This window comes from Strongylocentrotus purpuratus, unplaced genomic scaffold, assembly GCF_000002235.5.
Source record: "Strongylocentrotus purpuratus isolate Spur 01 unplaced genomic scaffold, Spur_5.0 spur5_scaffold_6, whole genome shotgun sequence".
Taxonomy (NCBI): domain Eukaryota; kingdom Metazoa; phylum Echinodermata; class Echinoidea; order Camarodonta; family Strongylocentrotidae; genus Strongylocentrotus; species Strongylocentrotus purpuratus.
In genome coordinates this window covers 10,420,452-10,442,356 of record NW_022145612.1, presented here as the reverse complement: position 1 = coordinate 10,442,356, position 21,905 = coordinate 10,420,452, and the positions used below count along the sequence as shown (strand labels likewise).

At 37.5% G+C, this 21,905-nt stretch overlaps 2 protein-coding genes across 3 annotated transcripts; one reads left to right on the top strand and one right to left on the bottom strand.

The window, feature by feature from the left end:
* Positions 1-1,783: 1,783 nt before the first annotated feature.
* On the bottom strand, positions 1,784-6,799 carry LOC576238. The gene is made up of 5 exons (XM_011683412.2): positions 6,615-6,799; positions 5,721-5,877; positions 5,010-5,172; positions 4,440-4,556; positions 1,784-3,171 (listed from the first exon to the last, which is right to left on the bottom strand). The coding sequence occupies exons 2-5, from the start codon at positions 5,865-5,867 to the stop codon at positions 3,074-3,076; spliced, it is 525 nt and encodes a 174-aa protein (XP_011681714.2). The 5' UTR covers positions 5,868-5,877; positions 6,615-6,799; the 3' UTR covers positions 1,784-3,073.
* Positions 6,800-8,441: 1,642 nt separating this feature from the next.
* Positions 8,442-21,754, top strand: LOC100890498. Of its 2 annotated transcripts, none has more exons than XM_030972452.1 (7): positions 8,442-8,489; positions 12,358-12,558; positions 12,922-13,049; positions 13,371-14,212; positions 17,385-17,519; positions 17,765-17,927; positions 18,463-21,754. In XM_030972452.1, the coding sequence occupies exons 2-7, from the start codon at positions 12,395-12,397 to the stop codon at positions 18,621-18,623; spliced, it is 1,593 nt and encodes a 530-aa protein (XP_030828312.1). In that variant the 5' UTR covers positions 8,442-8,489; positions 12,358-12,394; the 3' UTR covers positions 18,624-21,754. The 2 variants fall into 2 exon arrangements, with proteins under 2 accessions (XP_030828312.1, XP_003723425.3); XM_003723377.3 differs by having other exon boundaries at positions 13,368-14,212.
* The last annotated feature ends 151 nt before the right edge of the window (positions 21,755-21,905 follow it).

Genomic DNA, 21,905 nt, shown 5'->3' with positions numbered 1-21,905 from the left:
AATAAGTGTCCCTTTTCCTTAATTTAAGAGCCCCTTCGGGCCCTTCCCCTTTTAATAAGTGCCCCTTTTTATCTCGGGTAAATGACCCTTTTCAGGTTCGAGAAGTTTCTTCTTTTCACTTTCACTTCACCTCCGATAATTGCCCCTGTTCAAATCTGAGAGATACTCGTGTTACTTTGACAAGTGCCCCTTTCTCTCCTGATAAGTGCTCTTTTCATCTCCGATGAATGCCCCTTTTCAACTTTAATAATTGCCCCCTTTATTGTGACACGTGCCCCTTGTCATTTCGAATGCTCTTTTTCCTTTTTAAAAGTGCTCTTACCCTTCTCATAATATCCCTTTTCATCTCTGATAAGTGCCCCGTTTATTACACATCATCAACACCCGCCCCCCCCCCCACTCAATGTTATTTAGGGTACACATGTGCTCGTTCCCTCTTTTTGAAAGCACCCCCTATCTGAGGACTGCCAAAATTTCCGAACCCCCCTTTCGCGGGCATTTCGCAGGCTTTTCCTGCCTTGGAGACCCCCCTAAATCAAGAAAAACGCTCAATGTACCCCCCTAAATTCGGAATAATTTCTTAGGAGTCCAAAGAGATGAGAGGAAAAAAAAAAAAACCTTTTTAAAGAAATCTCCGGGTGAAAAGTCAAATACACCCCTTTTTTTTACAATATTCTCGGGCCGGACTTTGTCGCACGAAAAGTACCCCTTTACCGGACATTTTGGCAACACGCATGCGGTCATTCCGACCTCTGAGTGGGGGGGGGGGGGGCGGGCATCAACATGACTGTGCATCTGTTTCTTTTTAATAAGAGCCACTTCCCCCTTCACTTAAATGCCCCCTTTCATCTCCGATAAATGCCCCTATTAGAATCTGATCGGTGCCCCCTTTCTTGCAACAAATGCACATTTTTTATAAGTGCCCCTTTTTTTATTCTCATATGTGCCACTTTTCACATCTGGTCAGTGCCCCCTTTTAACTCTGATAATTTCCCTCATAACAATGATACGTGTCTCTTTTCTCGTTTCTAAAAAGGGACCTATCCCCCTTTTTCATAATTGCCCCTTTTCACATCTGATAAATGCCTCTATCAAAATCTGATAGGTGCCCCTTTTCCGTCGGCAAATGCCCATTTGCTGTTCTCATAAGTGCCCTTTTTCATTTCTGGAAAGTGTCTCTTTTCAGGTGTAAGAAGTGACCCATTTTCAACCCTGATAATAACGTGCTCCTTTTCTTTTCTGATAAGTGTCTTTATCCCTTTCGGTAAGTGTCATCTTTTCCTCTCATCATTTAACGTTCCCCTTATTTAAACCGACTAAGACCAACTTCCACCAAAGGTTGCTCGCTACGATCGCTCTCATTTATAGATGATATAATTATGTTACTTTTTATCAAAGGTCTTTTCAGTCTTCCGTTATGAGAAAGTGCTTATGACCCCATCAGGATTGGGGTTTTTCCTCTTTATAAGATGTAATTTTTTCGCACTGCGACCTCACAAATTTGTTCTCACTTGCATCGCTCGCTCGCAAAAGAATTTTCAGACCATCTTTAAAGCTGGTTAGTTTAAACCTCCGAAACTAATCAAAGTTATTAATGAAAATTATTTTGTTTGTCTGCTTTAAAGGATATTCTGTCAAAATATCGTGATTAAAGAAAAACAAATATTAGGAACTAAAGATCGTACAAAGGATCAAAAGGGAAGTTAACACTGCGTCTTCAGATCATTATTTAATTATGAACAGTTGAACACTAACGTACAAATCAACAGCATAAACTCAAATGTTTATAACTTAAGATTCATTTAATGTTGATGTATAAATAAATGTTACAATATACAGGGTATGGAATGAATCAATTGAAAAAAGCACAACATCTGATTGCTTTCTCCTCTTTAAGAAAGTTTGGCCAAAGACAAATATATAGAGTTAGAGTAGGCTTACAAGATAAGGGTAATTATAGATAAAAAATTGCTGCTCAAATAGTTTGAATCCATTAGGCCCTATACTAACCCGATTCCGTATAGTCCCTATCCATAACGCACACGTTATTCATTATTTACTTTTGGATTTAAAAAGTCGCCAAACGATATTAAAACCTAGAACCTTGTACAAGTTTTCGTCTAAATGTTGACTTGCTTCTCTAACAATGAGTCAATCGGTTAATCTATGAGACAGAGTGACATTATAATGTCGGTTACACGATTTTGTATTATACGATACTGACACGTGAAGTTTTACATTTTTGCCTTACAATTTTACAATTTAATATTATTTTGGCTATCAGGAAACACTTATAAAATGTTGAGGAGCACGGAGATGACTAATAAAAGAATATGTGGTAATTGCCTCTCAAATTTTCACAATCTCAGGAAACAAACCTTTTCACTTCTAAAACATTTATTTCATTTATAATCTTTCTTCATATTTTTTTATCTGCTCCATGCAAACGATTTTCATTATTTTCTTCCTTCGCAATAAGTTGAACAGTACATTATTTTAAAGTTACATTTAAAACTTTCAGTGAAATGACGCAACACAATTCCGGGGGGGGGGGGGGTGGGGGTACACGCCCCGCCCCTTCTTCCTTCCGAAAAAAAGCTAAGACAAATTAATATCCAGTTTCCGCGTTTAGAAATGCTTTAGAATATAGAACATCTTAGGCTCCACATTAACACCTTAACACCTTAAACACCCCCCTTTTGGAAAATTTTGGATCCGCCCCTGCCAGTTCAAATTGTTAGACGGACAGCACGTTTGTTTTTCAATTTATGACTAAAGCATTATTAGGCTGTTTGTACTAAACTACTTTAACAGAAGAAATATACATTTTGACAACCATTATACATCAACGTTTTCGACAGAATAATCATCATCATCATCACAAAAGTAAATTGATATGAAATTAAAATAAATAACATAAATATTGAAAGACAAAGTACAAATAATCAGATTAAGAGTGTACATCCGTATATAACTGTGTTCATGATTGTGTTGACTCTAGATCTGTCTCCAAGGAAGATGATATTGCATGCACCAGCTGGATCGAAGTCAAAATAATTTTCCTCACACTCTGTTAGTAAAATTTCCAATTGGGTTGAATAAGATAGTTCGCTTTTGGTTTCCTCCTCTGTTTTGAAAGTCCATTGTCCACACTCTTCGATCCACGAACGTCTGGAAAAGGGTGAGTTTATATGGCAGGGGGGGGGGGGGGTAATACAAAAGAATATAGAACTATTGTGAGTAAAAGGGTCCCATGGATGGTTCCTCGCAATGTCTCCGGTCTTTAATATGCACTTATTTAATCGATAAATTAATTTACGTCCCTTGACATGACCGTTGACTATAATTGGGCATTATCACAGATTCTTCAATGGTGCCTTGTGAAGATATTTTTGATTTTGGATGAAACAAACTGTTTAAAATACATGTCGAATAAGGAACTCATCGCACAGACGGTCATGTCTGAAAATAACAATCAATCAATGAAATCCTTGGAGAGCCAATCGATTTGGGTGACACAATGTTCGCTTCATTTCTGAGATCGATTTAGCCATCAAGTTTTAGGCTTTGTCAAACACCACCCGCCCCTTTAGAATCAAGTTAAGATGTTTGTTATTTGATTTTTATTTTGACTTGATTTTGATTTGTTGTATATGTATTTTTAAAATTAAAATCAAATAAAGCGACAAGCAAATACAAAGCAACAAGAAAAGGTGCACTCGGAACAAAATAATTAAAAACGAGTTCCACACCCCCAAAACAACAAGACCAATAACACACAATTCATAGTCAAAATAAAACATAATAGGCCTATTAGTATGCTGCTAGATACCATTTTTTTATAATTATTGATCAACTTTACATCGAAGAACAGTACCACAACATTATAGTGATATTTTGTGTTATTTTTATGAAGAACCATTGAAACGAACACAACTTTGCAAGCTATCTGACGTCTCTTGCCTGAATATCAACTCTCCATTATCTAAATTTTGCGAGAAAGCGCCAGGGAAACATACAAAATCTTGACACATCCTTGCGACGAAAATATTTCGTCATAAGAATATACATAGTATACGAGATAGAATAGAATCTCGCTCCCCAAAATATTATAACGTTATAATTTACGAGGGGGTGACTGGAGCCCCTATAACCCCCTCCCATATCATCCTCCCATTATATACACTTTTCTTAATATAATCAGCTGATTTACCGTCTTCTTAATTTTGTTCATTTAAATATAATTTAATGTAGAACTTGTGACAAATGGTTCTGAAATATGGCCAGGGGGGGGGGGGGGGGGGGCGAACAAGTTATTGTTTTCCTGATGAGTATAAAGAGGTAAAACACATATTGACAGGGGGCATGTGCTCCTAGTACCATTATTAATCCGTAATCACTTCCCATGCTATTTTTATTTAAACTGATTTCATATATACCTATTTCTTGGCTGTCTTCTTTCGCGATAGTCTGTGATTCCAGACGTTTAGATAAGGTATCAGCGACATTATTTGGTAGAATACATGCCTTCCATTCTTCCTCGTTATGCTTGATTTCTGTACGAGATGGATAGTATAGGATTAAAAAATGTGATGCCAGAATTAGTGAAGGATAGAATTTCTAGAGAGAGAGATACACAATGCCATAAAACCGGTTTATTGGATGCGAATATACGACTTGAAAACTGTAAAATGCTATTCAAATATTTGTTTTCTTCTTTTATCTCTTTTTTAATTTGTTTATAACCTTGTTGCTGCTCTACATGTATACCATTACTCTTTCATTTTACTGGTACAATTCGGAAAAAATGCAAATGTATGTTATACTTTCCATAATCATTATGTCCCTATTTGCTCTGCTCTTTACTTTGGTGTTATTGTAAATAAAACTATTCTTGACAAGTGTTCTTTGATATAGTTGCTTTGAAATAAGCATGTAATTTGAACCAGAAGGGGGGTAACTTAATATACCATTATACAGAGTTAACGCCCTTCTGAACAGAGATATACCTTCGTGTATTGTAGATGCCAGTCTTTCGAGCTGAATGGCTCTGAGAGCCTTCACCAATTCAACAGCCAGCTGCTCTGGAGTGAATCCCAGTTTTCTCGTCCACTGACGCAGAAGAGCGATTGTGACATCGGGAAAAACCTCTTCCTCACTCATTCGTATATTCTTCATTCATTGCCATAGTAACGGAGCATACAAAAGGAGGGGTAGAAAAATGATACAGAAGAGAAATGAGTATTATGCGGTCGTTAGCGTTTGGACTGACAGGTGTTAATAATTGCACTAACACGATCTAGTACAGATTAAAAAGAAAATATTGCTAAATTATGAAAGCGGAAGTGGAGGAGGAGAGTCGGAGAGAAAACAGTGGTTGTCACAGCAATACTGAAATAGATTATCTCAAATTAATAGTCACGTTATTTGGCTTTTCTGGGCCAAAAAAACTAGAAGCGCATAAAATCTTTCAGTATATAGTCATGCGATGATTATTATTTTGCGGAATAGTATCCAGTTACAGTATTATAATTATCAAAGTGCTTTAAAGATATAATATACCTCACTGTTCTTGTATGTAGATAATGTTTCACCAGTATCACTATTGAAAGATAAAGATGCTCAGTATAGTCAGTTGAGAACCAAAGGGGGAACACTCCACACCCTTCTGACTCTCAACAAAATAATGATTATCAAGCGATATCTATATAATAATATACCTCACTCATTTCCCGAGGTACTCCAAGCTTCAGGCCAAATGTATGGTATTCATCAGGTGCCACTTCGTCACCTATCCGCCGTAGCACGGTATCGAACCACTGTGGTTGTGATTGAGTACTCGAGTTCGAAGAGCTGTGGCTATCCATGTCTGCTATCCTAAATATTGTGATAAAATATCGGTAAGAATGATGGTGATGATCACAACAATGACGACGGCGGAGACGACAACAGCAACGACGATGATGATAATGATAATGATAATAACAAGAATCAAAATCATCATTATCACTATAATTAAGATCATCATTAAGAATAATATATAATAAAAGTGATAATAATGCTCGTATATTTAGCATAACCCTCATGGATTAAGGCACTGAGGGGGCACTGCCGTCATTGTGCCTTCGAGGCTTCGACCCCCCTTCCCCATTCCCATCCCCTCCCATATTAATTGCAAAACACTACATTTGTGACTTTTGAACAGAAAGATTATAATATTTAGGACTTATAAACAGTTATATAGAATGTTAAAAGTTGTGAGTATTCTTAAGATTGGGAACAGAGTGATTTACGAAGTTGTTTTAAATTTCCAATGAGGTCACCTGTACATGTCTGTTTTCTATACGCTGTCACACTGTATAATTATGGTGAATTATAACATTTCCACTCTGTCAATAATTATCCAAGAAATCCTTTATGTATTATAGTGCTTCTAGCGGCTAGCGAAATAGGTTTATTCGTTAATCTGTTATGTTCGAACAGCGCAGGTGATTATAAGGCTGTTGATCACCTATCATTTTTATAATGCTGAATCATATAAATCATGCAATTGCTATAATTTAGTTTCAATCCAGCTTCAATCACTATAATTTTGTAAGAAAATGTCTACTTACTTGGTTTGGTCATATTCAGGATTGTAGCCCCAGGTCGGTAAGATCACTCCATTTTATGACTGTACAAATAATGCAAATAGAATATTATGAGCTAATACTTTAGGGTCATCCAGGACGAACTGTCATAACGCGTGTGCTGAATATACTCGTTCAAACCAATCCGTTCATTTGTTAGTGATCGGTATCGAGGGTTTGCGCACCGTTGATTTTATTGAAAAGCGCTCTGGACAGTGAACAGGAGGGCATTGTCATTCTAGCTTTATATTCATTTTATTTACTCTGAAAGTCATTTAGGATAAATCGATGACGAATTGCGTGGGCGAGCCCTCTGAAATTCTTGGTAATAAGATTTCTGTGGAAAATTATCAACAGTGACGTAAACTATCTAGATTATGACGCCGGTGGCAAACAATCATTTTTGCACCCCCCCCCTTCACCGCCTATAAGCTAAGCGAAGATAATAAGTTTTACGGTCATTATTATTTTGTATAATACGCGGGGTGTCCGGTCATACTGTGACGGATATATGAAGAAAAATCTGCATTACGGTCAGATAAGCATATAGGCCTATCTAGATACCTTATTTTGTGACATTGGCAGGTCACTAATTGGTGTGGGGTCTATAGGGGGCTGAGCCCCATGAAGCTCATGGGTTTGAGGCATTCAATTAGGGTCAGATGAGCATTCAGGGGCCCTTATCTCTTTAACATACTTTTTCAAAAAAGTTAGCCGAGGGGGGGGGGGGGGGGGGGGGCTCGAACCCTACTACCCCCCCCCCCCCCAGCGCATCTACTTTTTTTTTCGAAAATTTGAAAATCGCGCCCGCCGAAAAGTCGCTCAGTGGGGGAGGGGGGGGGGGGGGTGAGTAGTGAGCAATCTTTTTTCGCCCTCGAAAATTTGAAAATTTGCACCCCCCAAAAAGCTAAAAATCACGTGTTTTTACATGTTTTTTCACCCAGCGGGGGGGGGGGGGGGTAGGTCCCCGTGGTCCCCTCTGGATGCAGTACCTGCTTTCAGTGCTAATTGTAGACAGAGCCTTTAAAATGTTAAAAATCAATTACACTGCGCCTCATATATCATTTAATTTGTCCTTGTCCGTCTTTATGTATTCGATAGACCGAGCAAAGAATATTTATATTTTGAAATTGTGAAGTTTGCATTTTAAAGAACTAGAAAGCTTGTTATGCATCGTTGTAATGTGCAATAATTACTAGTATTTTTCTCTCTTTTTTCTCAAGGAGTCCCGGGGGGCACAAATCAATCTTCCCTATTGAATTATTTTGGAGACGTGAGGACAGTCGAGGACGCCCCTCATGATCTTCTACTCTCCACATCACACCAACGTACCGGCGCTGCACCATGAAAGGGAGCTTGGAACGGTTGCCCCTCCCTCCCCCCCCCCCCCACAAAAAAAAAAAAAAAAAAAAATTATCTCGAGGTGGCCGGGGGGGGGGGGGGCACAAATCAATCTTCCCTCTTTTTTTCTTTTCATTTAAGGTTGGATCATAGAGATTATTATAACTCTATGGGTGGGACGATTAACATTTCCATTGCATTGGTAAATCGTGAGCGCGCGATCGAGAATTGATATGATGATAACAACAAACAAAAATTTAGCCGACGCGACATTATGCAAATGACTATGCAAAGATAATATTGATGGCCAATCATGTTGTGTTTGGATGTATCGCGCTTACATCGCAGACTACACAAGCGCTTTTGCGCGCTGAAATATCCAATCAAAGTAATTTATTTTGTGCTTACGCGCGCGTGCTGTCGATCGCGCGCAGAGTTAGAGCAATCAATGTTATACCCTCGATTGATCACGATACGACGAAATTCTAAAGATTGTAGACTCCAAAATCAAAGAAAACAGTAAGTTTGCTTGAACAGTTAACTTCTTAAGATGCATACTAAATGTTCTTTTATGTATTAATGTTTGAATATTGAGTGAGAACGATAAAAGTTGCTTTTGAGGACCAATAAATAATGACGCGACTGCCGCATGCCCACAGAACAACCAGAGGCCGTGGCAGTTTGTTAACCATATCATGATATGCATGCACTTTTAATGCTGCACAGCGTAGACCTCTAACTGTTTAGATACGGTCTTCCAAAATACCCGTCTCGGGTGGATTAATTTGTAGGGTCTAGATCTAGTAAGAGATGGGGGGGGGGGGGGGGGGATCAGGGCAATTTTGAATTTGACAGGGTCGTTGTGGGTGATACTGGTACGGTTTAAGCTGGTCCCAATCACGATTCTAGACCCCTATTCTTCTTCTTCTAATCTAAGTTAGGCCCTAGATCTAGATCTAACTTAGATCTAGACCTAATCTAGTCTAGAGTCTAGATTCTAACTCTAAGTAGACCTAGATCTAGTAAGTTCTAGAGTCTAGATCTAGATCTAAGTCTAGACCCTAGATCTAGATCTAAGTCTAGACCCTACCCTAGATCTACTTCACGATTGTGTCTGTCCTTGGCTTGAGCAAGTTTGTTGAAATTGCCTGTTAGGCCTAGATCTACTGACACTGTTAGTGTTAAACCAAGTTAAAGACCTTATTTAGGCCTAGACCGAAAGCTTCAGTCTCTATACCGTCGGTTGTTCCACTGAGACTACGTCTGGCTCCACTAGACCTCCGGTTATAGAGACTGAAGGTTCCATGACACATGCTCCGCCGACGATTGCTCCGCCGACATTTACTCCGCAAAACGCGACAATTGCTCCGCGACATTTGCTCCGCGACATTTGCTCCGCGACATTTGCTCCGACGTCAAATGCTCCGCCGACAGGTGCTCCGCCGACAGTTGCTCCGCCGACAGTTGCTCCGCCGACAATTGCTCCGCCGACGGATGCTCCGCCGACAATTGCTCCTCCGACAATTGCTCCGCCGACAATTGCTCCGCCGTCAATTGCTCCGCAAAACGCGACAATTGCTCCGCCGACATTTGCTCTGCCGACATTTGCTCCGCCTGAAGCGACACTTGCTCCGCCGACATTTGCTCCGCCGACATTTGCTCCGCCGACATTTGCTCCGCCGTCATTTGCTCCGCCGTCAATTGCTCCGCCGACAATTGCTCCGCCTGAAGCGACAATTGCTCCGGTGACATATGCTCCGCCGACAATTGCTCCGACGACATTTGCTCCGCCGACAATTGCTCCGCCGACAATTGCTCCGTCGACAATTGCTCCGCCGACAATTGCTCCGCCTGAAGCGACAATTGCTCCGGTGACATTTGCTCCGCCGACAATTGCTCCGACGACATTTGCTCCGCATGAAGCGACACTTGCTCCGGTGACATTTGCTCCGACGACATTTGCTCCGCCCAAAAAGTGTCCCATTAAATACAAATGCTACTAGTACTACGACAAATGCTTCGCCGACAATATTTTTTTTCACGGGTTTTTGTTTCTTTCTTTTTTTCTTCATTTTTTGAATGCATTTCATGACATTATGTAAATGAAATGAAATGAATGAATGTTGATAATGTGGGAGGAAAAAGCAGTTGCCTAAAAGTCATTTCGAATATACTGAAATAACTTTCCATCTATCACTGTACGTCCCACATAAAGTACACTAAACACTCATTACATGTCATGGGAAGTTTTTTTTTTTTAAAGTAGAGCAGCAAGCCACATTCCCCAATACGCGCATACCTCCTAGTTAATTTCAAACAGCTCATCAATATGTAAGACCTGAAATTACCTCAATGAAAGAAGACTAATAACATGAGAGGAAAGAAAAGAGCAAAAAAGACAACCGTTTTTTGCTATTCCCCATAATGTTTGATTTAAAAAAATAAAAAATAAAATTATAGCTCCTTACGCAAGTTCTCCGGCGAAAGATAATTACTCCGCTCAAAATCTGTTTCATGTATTACTCATTAGCTGATCCAAAGCTCAAGGCTATCTCTCTCTCTCTCTCTCTCTTTCTCTCTCTCCCATGCTCCTCCTTTTCCTGTTTACACCGTTTTCTTGTCTTCTTTGCTCTTTTCTTTCCTCTCATGCTATTAGTCTTCTTTCATTTCCATCACTTCTTCTCTGCTCCCCCTCTCGAGTTCTATTTCTCTCGTGAAATTGAAACGTAAAGTAATACAATCATGTAGTACATTCTTGTTTAGAATAATATTTTCAATAATATCCAGTCCATTTTCTAAAGGTTTCTTTCCTTTAGTTAAGTGTATGTTACCCGTCAATCTCATCCCTTCTAGTCTACGCCGAAGGCAAAAATGATTATGAAGGAAAAACTGTGATAACGCCATTACGAACGTGTAGATGGCGCACAGGCCTAATGTAAAATTGGATATGCACGAGGTAAAATGACATTTTGGGGGATTTTGGGGGCATAACAATACGGCCGTGGCAAGTTTGTTCATGTTTGTGGGAGGGGCCTAACGGCTAAAATCTAGCCGTGATATCTTCAACATAGGCTGGCATAGGCGATCGTTCTGTCTCTATAACCGGAGGTCTAGTGGAGCCAGACGTAGTCTCAGTGGAACAACCGACGGTATAGAGACTGAAGCTTTCGGTCTAGTCTGATCGTGCACTCGGTTTTGTGTGCGAAAACCCTTAGAAATTGCACATATCCCTATGCAGTCTAGATCCATGTGCATTGCACGCTTATATTATTATTAATGCAAAATTGGTCAATGTTTTTATTACCAAATTGAGATTCAAACCAATTGCAATAGTCTACTGCTCGTGATCCTGAAGGTATACTCAATAAGTGAGGTGTCATATGAAAGAGCAAGACTTTCTCCATATTCCCCAAAGGGGCTCGACTCTGAACTCTAGAAAATATCTGGATCAAAACAGCAATTTAAACATTGTTTCCATGGTAACTCAGAGATTTACCAATTTCATGAAATGAGCCCCCGACGTATAAGTTGGGCCAGCTGTAAGGACTATATCTATGCGCTTATTTTTTCTCTAGTCCCACGGGAATGTTTGCATATCGTGCTGTGCAGCTACTTTTTTGTCCATTCTGGATAAAAATTGAATGAATATGGTCTAGATTTTGGGGGGCTGTATCTTTTAATAGAAACATCAGTGAGCCTTGAAATTTGAAATGTATTCTTCTGAGTAGACTAGATCTAGATCTAGTTGATTTTTTGTTTAATTATCCAACCATGATGGTGAAAAACAAGCCAAAAGGGAAAATTGAAAAATCGTTCAGAAACCCAACTATAGCAAGGAGAGGATGTTATTATTGTGAGTGTAGGTAAATGCTAGTGACTCTAGGCCTACCATAGGCCCTAGGTCACTAGGTGTTTGTCACAACTCTAGACTAACTTTTGTTACTTTGTTAGTCTAGATCTAGATAGATCTAACTAATAATATCTACTAGACCTAGATCTTCAGTAAAGGAAACATGTGAGAGTAGGCGTACCATTGAATTGTGAGTATGTAGACTAGATATCTATAATATAGACCTTCTAGATCTAACTTAGCTTAGGATCTACTGCTGATACTGTTAGGCCTACTAGTCTAAACCTAATAAGCTGTTCCATGTCTAGACTAGTATATGCCCCTACAGAATTTACAAAGCTATAAAATTCCTTTATTCTTTAGAGTATACTTAAAACTAGGTTGTCCTCAAAATGTTCTTATCTAGATCAGATCCAGACTTCTAGTACTTGATCTACATTGCCATGTACTAGGTCTAGTAGATCAAGACTAAAGAGAGAAATAATTTTAGCAGGTAATTACTACTAGGCCTCTCTGCATTAAATTTGCTCTCTCCAGAGTCCAGAGTAACTGCAGCAAGATCCAGACAACAGTCATGCCAAATGATGTCCAGACCTCTGAAGGCCCCCTTGACCGATCCTTTGAGGACTTGGTTACTAAGATTCTTGCTACCGAAGATGACTGTGTGACAAATGATAGCCTTGGTACCCAGATTTCTCTTACACAGGAGCTGCTAGAGACCCTTTCAGCTGGAAACTGGTAATTAATACAGTGAATCCGCTCTGTAATGTATTAAACTTGTTGATTCTCAAATACATCATGCTCAGCATTTCTTGAAGTCTGATCAATATGAATATGAAATAACTTGATGCTTTTGTATAGCATTTTCCTTGATGGATACTCCATTTTCTGCCCCATAAAGGCATAAACAAAATACTTCTTATTAAATATTAAGTCTAATCAATTTGAACATGAAATTTTCCAAATAATGCTTTTGTGTCAAGCAGGACTTTTTCTTCTTCATTAATCCAATGGAGAATTCCCTTTTTCTCACCCATAATCCCCTACTGAAACTTATAACATGAATCAAATTGTTTTGTTTGTGTTTATTTACTGGTTCAGCTTTGAAAATGGCATCCCTCCATGGAAGCAAGACGCAATCCCAGACATCAGTGGATTATCATCTGCCCAGCTCATCCAAGAGGCACTCAATTGGATGCAGCAAAATAAGAATGGACAGATGTTAAGTGGTCAGTCATTTGGTAAAACTTTAATTAGCAATAGTATCAGAGTGTAAAATTAAATCTGTAGTCACTATCAAAAAAGAGGGGGGGGGGGAATAACGAAATCTGATGAAAAGTGTAAAGTGTCCTTGGCCCACTATATTTTTTAATCTTATATGTTGAAATGATAATCAGTCAATACTCTAATTTTTCATCCAAATTTGTTGTGAAATGAATAAAATGAGTAAAGACATCTATTTCCTAGAAACTGATGACTTCTAAATTTAAATCTAGTTTTCGAAATTTGACTGTCAAGTCTATCAAATTTTTATTGTATTTTTGCAGCAGAGAATGAGAACACATATCCAGATTCTCCTCACAACTCTCTTGCTGGAAGTTACAGTTCTGGAGATGAAGTTGGTTGGCCAAATGTTCCACTTTCCAGAGCTGAGGCGGAGATGGCTCCTCAATGCATGAATCGCAACAGTCCCCAGATTCCACCTCTAGATGTTAAACCACCTAAGTACAGCTATGAGCCGAATCAGTTCAACAACATGCCACCCGCGAGAGAAGATTATCCCTTCCGATTCCCTCCAAATAGATCCTCTCCCATCAACATGGCAGAAATGGGGGTTGTCCAACCAGACTCTCAGATGCCTGCATCGATGGGTGGGTTCAACATGGGCAATAATTTCCAGGGTTCCCCTGCCCAGTCTCCGCCACTTCCTCAACGTCAGATGTCCCAAAGCATCCATGCCCAGGATGACTACCCACCTCAGCAGCCAAATTATCCTCAAACCTTCCAACGCCCCTCCTTCAATAACCCTAGAGACATTGATATGTCTCGGTATGCTAGAGCCCAACAGTGGAAGAACCAGCAGGATTTCTTTCGCACGATGACCAACCCTAGATTCAAGTACGACCCCCAAATGGCTGCAGGATTTCCTCGCAACAACTATAACAATCGCTATCCATATAGCAGCAGACCAAACCATGTTCCAGGCTGGGTGAAGAGGAACCAATCACTCAACTTGAACTTGAGACAGCAGTCACCATCATTTTCTGAGAATTACACTTCTCTGCCCCGCAGCCCGTTGTCTCCTACATCACCAATACTAGATGGGGAGCTTGTCGCGGCTATTGAAGACTGCCAGTACCAGTTGCAGAATTTGGAAAAAGAAAGAAGGAAGGTGAGACTGTTTCAAATATATATAAATATAATATTAATAAATATATAGTGCATAACGACTGGGGGAGAACAAAAAAATGGTAACGTCAACATAAATGGGGCTTTTAATGTGATTGAAGTACTGGATTATAGTTTCATCACCAATAACTTATCACAGGTTCAAAACTGTTTTAGGAAGCAATTTAACTATGACGCACAAATAGCAAGTGTAGCTACAATGCAAATAACATTCATTAACACTTATGTAATGTCATAAAGCTTTATAAGAAGTATTAAGTACTCATTGGTAGTGCATAGTGAGACTTTGTAATGTTCACATCTTACTTAGATCTTTAAAGTGGAACACCAAAATGATTCCTTATGTTACTCTGGGAACTTCTTATTTACACTCATCACCCCCACAAGCTCTCAATTTGTTTTGGTAGCCGTTGATTTTTGATGTGTATGATCAATATAGGAATACAGGCTGTCGGGCAAACTTCAGAGGGTTAGCAATGTTCACATCTTACATAGATCGTAGAGTTTAAAAAAAAGGATCCTTACATTTTGTTATGCTTTTGATGGAATGATGGATGCACTGATTTTTTAAAGCCTATGCTTGGCTAATGTGCAGCGACAACTTGTGTTGTTGGGCTACTAGCCTATCCAGATTTTTTTTTTTTTTTTTTTTTTTGCAAGGGGGGGGGGGGGGGGGTAGGCATACCTGGATTTACTGATCTCGCCTCCTTGGTGGGACCGAAACCAAAGTGTCACTAAAGAATTATCTTTGATTGTATTGCAAAGGAGAAGGTTGTGAGGTTTGCCAACAAGTTTTCACATTAAAAAAAATCATTTCATTTGGGACTTTGTACAGGCCTGTGACTGATGTTTTAATATAATTGTCATTATATCAGATATTATATCCCTTATCCTAAGATTGTTGCATAAGAAATGTACACAACATGAAAATAAATAGTTTTACTACAAAAGACGTTTCCTGCCGACTACATCGGAATAGTTCATTTTGTTTGCTGACGTCATGCATAGTCCCTTTTTTCCCTAGGGAAAAAGTGAACTGCCGTATTTGCCGGCGTAAAGGCCGCAGTATTTTTGGAAGAGAAAATATCAAAAAGTCATGGTGCGGCCTTTGCGGCGAAAGAGTAAAAAAAAAAAGATCGCAAGTCAAAAACATGAATTTGTACATATGGGACAACAATGAAAGGTGATGGACATTTCTAGAATAACTGTCTAGAATAACACATGTCTAACCGACAATTATGTGTTATATTTTTTAAATGAAGGGCAAAATCTCATAAATAAAACTCCTAACTTACCAACCAAACTCTACTGGTAGATCTAGATTTAAGTTTTTGCCATAGCTAAAGCAACCTCAGCTCGCGTGAGCAAAGACCAGCAAAGCTATGGTGCAATTCACAAGAGATAGGGGCAATACACAGGAGGTGGTGATTTGAGTCGCATTCTACATTTGTTCGGGTTAGTTGGAATCCCGCCTCCGAACAAAACTTTTTATTTTTATGCCTCCGCCACCGAAGGTGGTGCCGGAGGCATCATGTTTTCGGGTTGTCCGTCCGTACGTCCGTCCGTCCGTCCGTACGTCCGTCCGTCCGTCCGTCCGTCCGTCCGTCCGTCCGTCCGTCCGTCCGTACGTCCGTCCCGTTTGACCGTTATCACAATATCTCAAGAACCATTTAAGATTTAAACTTAAGACTCGGGAATAGTATTTATCACCATAGGAAGACGATCTGATTAGATTTTGGAGTACGTAGGTCAAAGGTCACAGGTCACAGAGGTCAACTTATGAAATTCCTTGTATTGAGTTTGTTAGCGCGATATCTCAAGAACCATTTGAGATTTAAACTTCAAACTTAAGGATAGTATGTATCACCATAGGAAGACGATCTGATTAGATTTTGGAGCACGTATGTCAAAGGTCAAGGGTCACAGAGGTCAACTTATGAAATTCCATACATTGAGATTGTTATCATGATATCTCAAGAACCACTGGAGATTTAAACTTCAAACTTAGTGATAGTGTGTATCACTATAGGAAAACAATCTGATTAGATTTTGGAGCACGTAGGTCAAAGGTCAAAGGCCACAGCGCACATTATGAATGCAAAAACAGCTTGTGATCGCGTTATCTCAAGAACCGATTGATGGATTCATGCCAAAATTAGGTCATGTTTGTTACTTGCAGAGCCAATGTACTGAGTAGATTCTTGGTTCATAAGGTCAAAGGTCAAAGGTCATGGGCCCATTATGTATGCAAAAATAGCTTGTGAACGCATTCTCATTAGAACTGACAGATGGATTACTATTTAACTCAGAACATCTTGCAGAGCCAATGAAGTGAGTAGATTTTATGGTCATGAGGTCAAAGATCAAAGGGTCATATATGTATATGAGAAATTGCTTGTAATCACAATATTCTGAGAACCTGTCAATGGATTACCATTGAACGTGAATTCAATTTTTTTTTTCTGTTTTGGTTTGTAAAATTGCTCTATAACGGAGGCATCATTTTCGACTGCGCGCAGTCGAATTCCATCTAGTTTATTATATCCTGCATCAAAAATTTGTTGGCTTTTGATTGGTTGAGAGCTCGTCACATGACCAGAAATATTTGCCCTTTTTTCGAAAGTCTATATGAGAGTACTATTTTGGTTTACTATTTGGGAGTTGAAAAAAAAATGTGAATTTTTTTTGGAATCAAATCATTTTTTTTTTCTTCAAATCTTGATTTAATGAAAACTAAATATTTTAAATCTTTTTAGATAAAAATTGACATTTTTTTTGTTCTAAATTTTTTTTTTTTTTAATTTTTAAAATCTGAATGTAAGATGTGAATATGAGCATAAGGTTCATGTTATTACAGAAGTTTACAAGGAATAATACAGATGGAAGGGATATAAAACAAATATAAAATGACTCATTCTCGGAACAAGCTAAAACTATTCGCACTCAGGAACATCATTAGTACTTTTCTCCCTTGGGCCTATCGCCCTCAGGAGAATAGTACTAGTTGATGTTCCTTCGATGCAAATAGTTTCAGCTAGATCCTCGAGTGTCATTGTATATTTGTATAACATGATATTTTGTACTTGGACATTGAAATTCTGCAGTATTCTAGTCAGTAACCCATTGTTATTATTTTCTTTTTCCTTCTCATTCAGACTGAAACGGAACTGGTGAAGATGAATCCAGGAAAGCGCATATCAAGTTCTAACACTATTGCAGTGCCTCCACTACCACCAAACCCATCTGCCTTGGATCAACTCATCGTTGAAGAGTATAGAGAGCATAGCAGGGTGACTATGCACATTAAGATATTACCTTTCAGTTTATGACAGAGACACTACTGAAATCACTTTATGAGCTTTTAATTACAGTGAAAGGTCCCTAACATTGATAGTCCTTCATATACATGTGATCACTTGGCTTAGATACAGCTCCTTTTTTTTTTGGGGGGGGGGGGGTACTTATCTCATTTATACTTGGCTCCCCACTTCATTACTGTAATTTCTGTTTTAATAATCTATTTTATTTTATGCAGATGACTACTCTGTTGAGTAAGATCGGAGGTCTGAATGCCAAGGCCCTTCATCCAAACATTGAGGCTTGTCTGGACTCGTGGGTGTCAGCCATACAGTCTGTTGAAGCACACCGAACAGCTGAAAAGTGTCAAAGTCTGCATGGAAGAAATGTACTGGATAAAGGTATAAAACAAGTTTTAGTGTTTCAAGGGGTTCATGGGAAATCTGTGTTTTCCCTCAAAATTATGTATTGAAATGAAGGGAACGATGCGAATAATTGGAAGTTAGAAGAAAATTAAAAAGTCTCACATTCCATCTATTATTATCTGCCAGGGGTTGAAATCTCCTTTGATTTATAAATACGGTAAATCACTTTTAGGTACTCCACTACCAGGATGATAAAAAAAAAAAAAAAATGTCATGAAATTAATAAGATTTTGAAAACCCAATTTTCTCATGAGGTAGGGGGCAACTCGCAAGACGATAGTAATTGCTAATAAAGACTTCAACTAACTTGTTTTGCTGGTAGAAAAAAAGTGGTTGAGTTCCATTATAAAATCATTCTGATTGACCATATGAGTTCCAGTCAATTTCAGTAGGAATATCATAATATTACAAAATGCTTTCAGTCTCTTGTACTCATCTATAAATACATTTAAAATGCACTTTCATTGTTTGTTTTCATCTTTGTTTATCTTTTATTCTCTGTGTATTATAGGAAATGGGACTATCATTGAGAAGGTCAAGATACTTCACCAGGCCACAAGTGATGCAAGAACCAGGCTGTGGTGTGCTCTTCAGCTTTCCAAAGAAAAACATATTCCTCCCATCAAGAAAGAGCTCTTGAATTTCCTCCCTGAGATGGTGCGCCTCATATAAATGCTGTGAATACAAAAAGTAGCATTTACATTGTTGCTCTATGTGCAGGTAAAAAAAAGAAACCAGGGTACAAAATAACATTAGTTCATTCTAAAGGATTCTGGTATGTGATTGTAAATTTTTGTTTTCTTTAACTTATACCTAGAAATGGGTTTGAACAATAAGGCTGAAAACTTGTGAAGCTCTAAGGATTTGGATGAACTTGCGGCAACCTGTTGACATTAAATATGAACATAATGTTATGTCTTGGAAGCAATGTCATATTTTCTGTATGAAAAGTAACTTCATTACTTAACCAAAAACTTGATACAAAATTATATATTTTCAAGTATGATGTTACTGATCATTTATTATCTCACACATTTTTCCATAAGGTTACTAAGGATACGATATGTATACATCATGAAGTAAACTCATTGTTCCTCACTCAGAGGCCTAAATGTACTTGTGGATAGGCCCCCGGGATGTAATTATGTTCCCATTTCTGATAAACTAGAAATTATTATATATTTTACGTAGTTCGCATCAATTAGATAGAAACCTTTAGTGCCTTCAATTTTGTGCTTACTGTAGTACAAACATCATTCCCTCAATGCCATTTTTAACACTATCATTGTTGTTTTAATTACACCAATTAACAATTATTGGCTATATACGCCAGAACCATCGATAGCAGGTAAGATACAGACGCCATTACCAGTAATTATTATAAAACGTCAATCCTTTACGAGTCAAACTGGAATGTGGATGAAAGGCAAAAAGGCGCTATCATCATTCTGAAATTGCTGCAGAACACATTTTGAAAATTTGAGACAACACATTACTGTTTATAGAGAAAGTTTCCTATATTGTATTTCTTTGTTTTCTGAGTGGAATAAGTATTATGACTACTATGTACTATTGAATCATATGTCAACTATACATGGTAAAATTTCAGATAAGGAAAGAAAGTACATTCTAAAAAGGAATCATTCAAGATATTCCAAGAGCTCTTTATAGGGCACACTGCCACTCTGAAACAATCTATAAGAATATAGAGGAGTAAATTATGAAGCTTAAAGAGAGAGGACAAAATCCAAACCTATTTATGCCATTGCAGTGAACTTGCCTTACATGTATCATGTCCTGTTATATAAAAGAAAGCTTTTGAAAAATGAAGTAAATATCAAATCCAAATTTTAAAACGGTCAGTATCAAGAGATTGATAAACCACTGCTCTGTACATTCCCTGCATTTGCTTTGAATGGCATTTCCTGTTATGCTAGAAAAGTAAATTGAGTCACTCATCATAAATGGCTGTGATTTTTTTGTTAACCTTCCTTTAAAACATTCTCTTTACATTTCATCCTAAAATCAAACGTCTGTTATTCAAAATCCGAAAGGATTTTTTTTACTATACATGCCATGTATATTTGTTACTGTGTATATGGAAAGTAGATTTAATCTTTTTCTAATTACATGCATGGTTGATATAATGTCTTGTTAAATACTAACGAATAAAGACTTGCAATTATACTTTCTTTGAGATTTAAATGAAGTAAAAATAATTTTCTTGATATATTGCATATTCATATAATTGGAAAAAAGAAAGTTATATTTGATTTGTATATACTATTGTTATTAATGATTGATGATTGATTCTATATTAATTTGTATGATTTAATCTCGTCTAAAACATTGCCTTATCTGTTTTGTTTTCTTTCATTTTGCTTGTAGTAGGTATGAAACGAATATATTAGTACTTTTGTTGTTTTACTGGTGATAGTTATGAAATGAGATGTAAAATGCTAATGCTTTTAATCACCTGGAAATGAACCCATTGCAAATGATTTTGTATCAAAAATTAAAAATTGATAATGAAAATTTGTTTTTCCGTCATTTGAATAGAAGGAAATACATTTGAACGTTGCTGACAACTAGCATGACTGAGTCTTTATATATATTATATATATGGTAATAACTGAATGTTAAGAGCTGATGTGCTTTTGATATATATAGGAGTTGAATTCTGAATTCATATACATGTATGTTTTGTATTTATATACAGTTTCTCTGTAAATATGTTGGCAGGGTCTATCAAAGAATTGTAAATTGTGAAAACGTTGCTGAAATTAATTTTCATTGATCATTTAAATTAGTCGATGTTAAAATAGGTGGAAGTAAAATACAGAGTTAATGAAGTATTAGCAAAATTGCTTATTTATGAAGAAGATATTTTACATATGGATCTTATTTTTTGGAATGATAAGTTATGTTGTCTTCCAATCATGTAGGCATAGACATCTCAAGTCAGAATTTCCATTGAATATTCTTTACTTATTTAAAGGAATAATCAGCAGACGCTCTATTTAGGAATTGCTAGGTGTTTAGGGAAGGGAAAGAAAAATGTATTAGTTTTTAGATCATGCATCATTTCAATTAATTAGAAATTGAAGTTCTACATGAGAATTGAATGTTCAGGATTGGTGAATATACTAATAGAATGGCACAATATAGAATATTTTATTGTCAATGAAAGTTGGTGAATACATTGGCATGAATTTCTATTTCGGATTTCAGGAATATACTCTAAGGAGGAATTTCAATATAGTGATCATGAAAGTATATCACTCCTGCTTAAAAAATTCTGTTTGCAGCTTATTTTCAAAATAATTTAATTGGAATAAACACTTGTCTATTTTTGGTATTAGAATCAGGGTATACATCAATGGTATCCAAATCTTTTCAAAATATGTTATTTATAGAAAGGCTACTTAACTTCCAAATTAAAAAAAAGCCTACTGTAATTTGAAAAATGTTTGGTAGCAAGTCAAAATTGGAGAAAAAATTAGGTAAAAGTAGTGCGTTGGTAAAAAGATAAAATTGAATGTAAATTGCAAAAAATTGTATAAATGTTGTTTGCTTTACATTGCCGTTTATAATACGGATTTGAATTTTCAGAGTACATAAATTTGAATGTCACTTCTCTAATAAGCGTGGTATTTAAAAGTTTGAACAAATTCTCGTTTCATAGAATATATAAAGTTGAAAGAAGTTGAAGTTTTTACAAAGAATTTTTTAATTCAACATATTCACTTTTTCCCTTTTTCATTCAAGTTATTTATCAAATTAAAGTTTTTACTCTATTAAAATTGTTCTATAAAACATTTGCAGTTCGTCTTTGAAGTTTGAACTCTTGTCTGTATTGTGAGTACTTTAAGAGTGGCGGATCCAGTGTCCTCGCCCAAGGAAGGGGGCAACAGATAAAGTTAATAATACCAAAGAAGAAGATAGCCATTAATA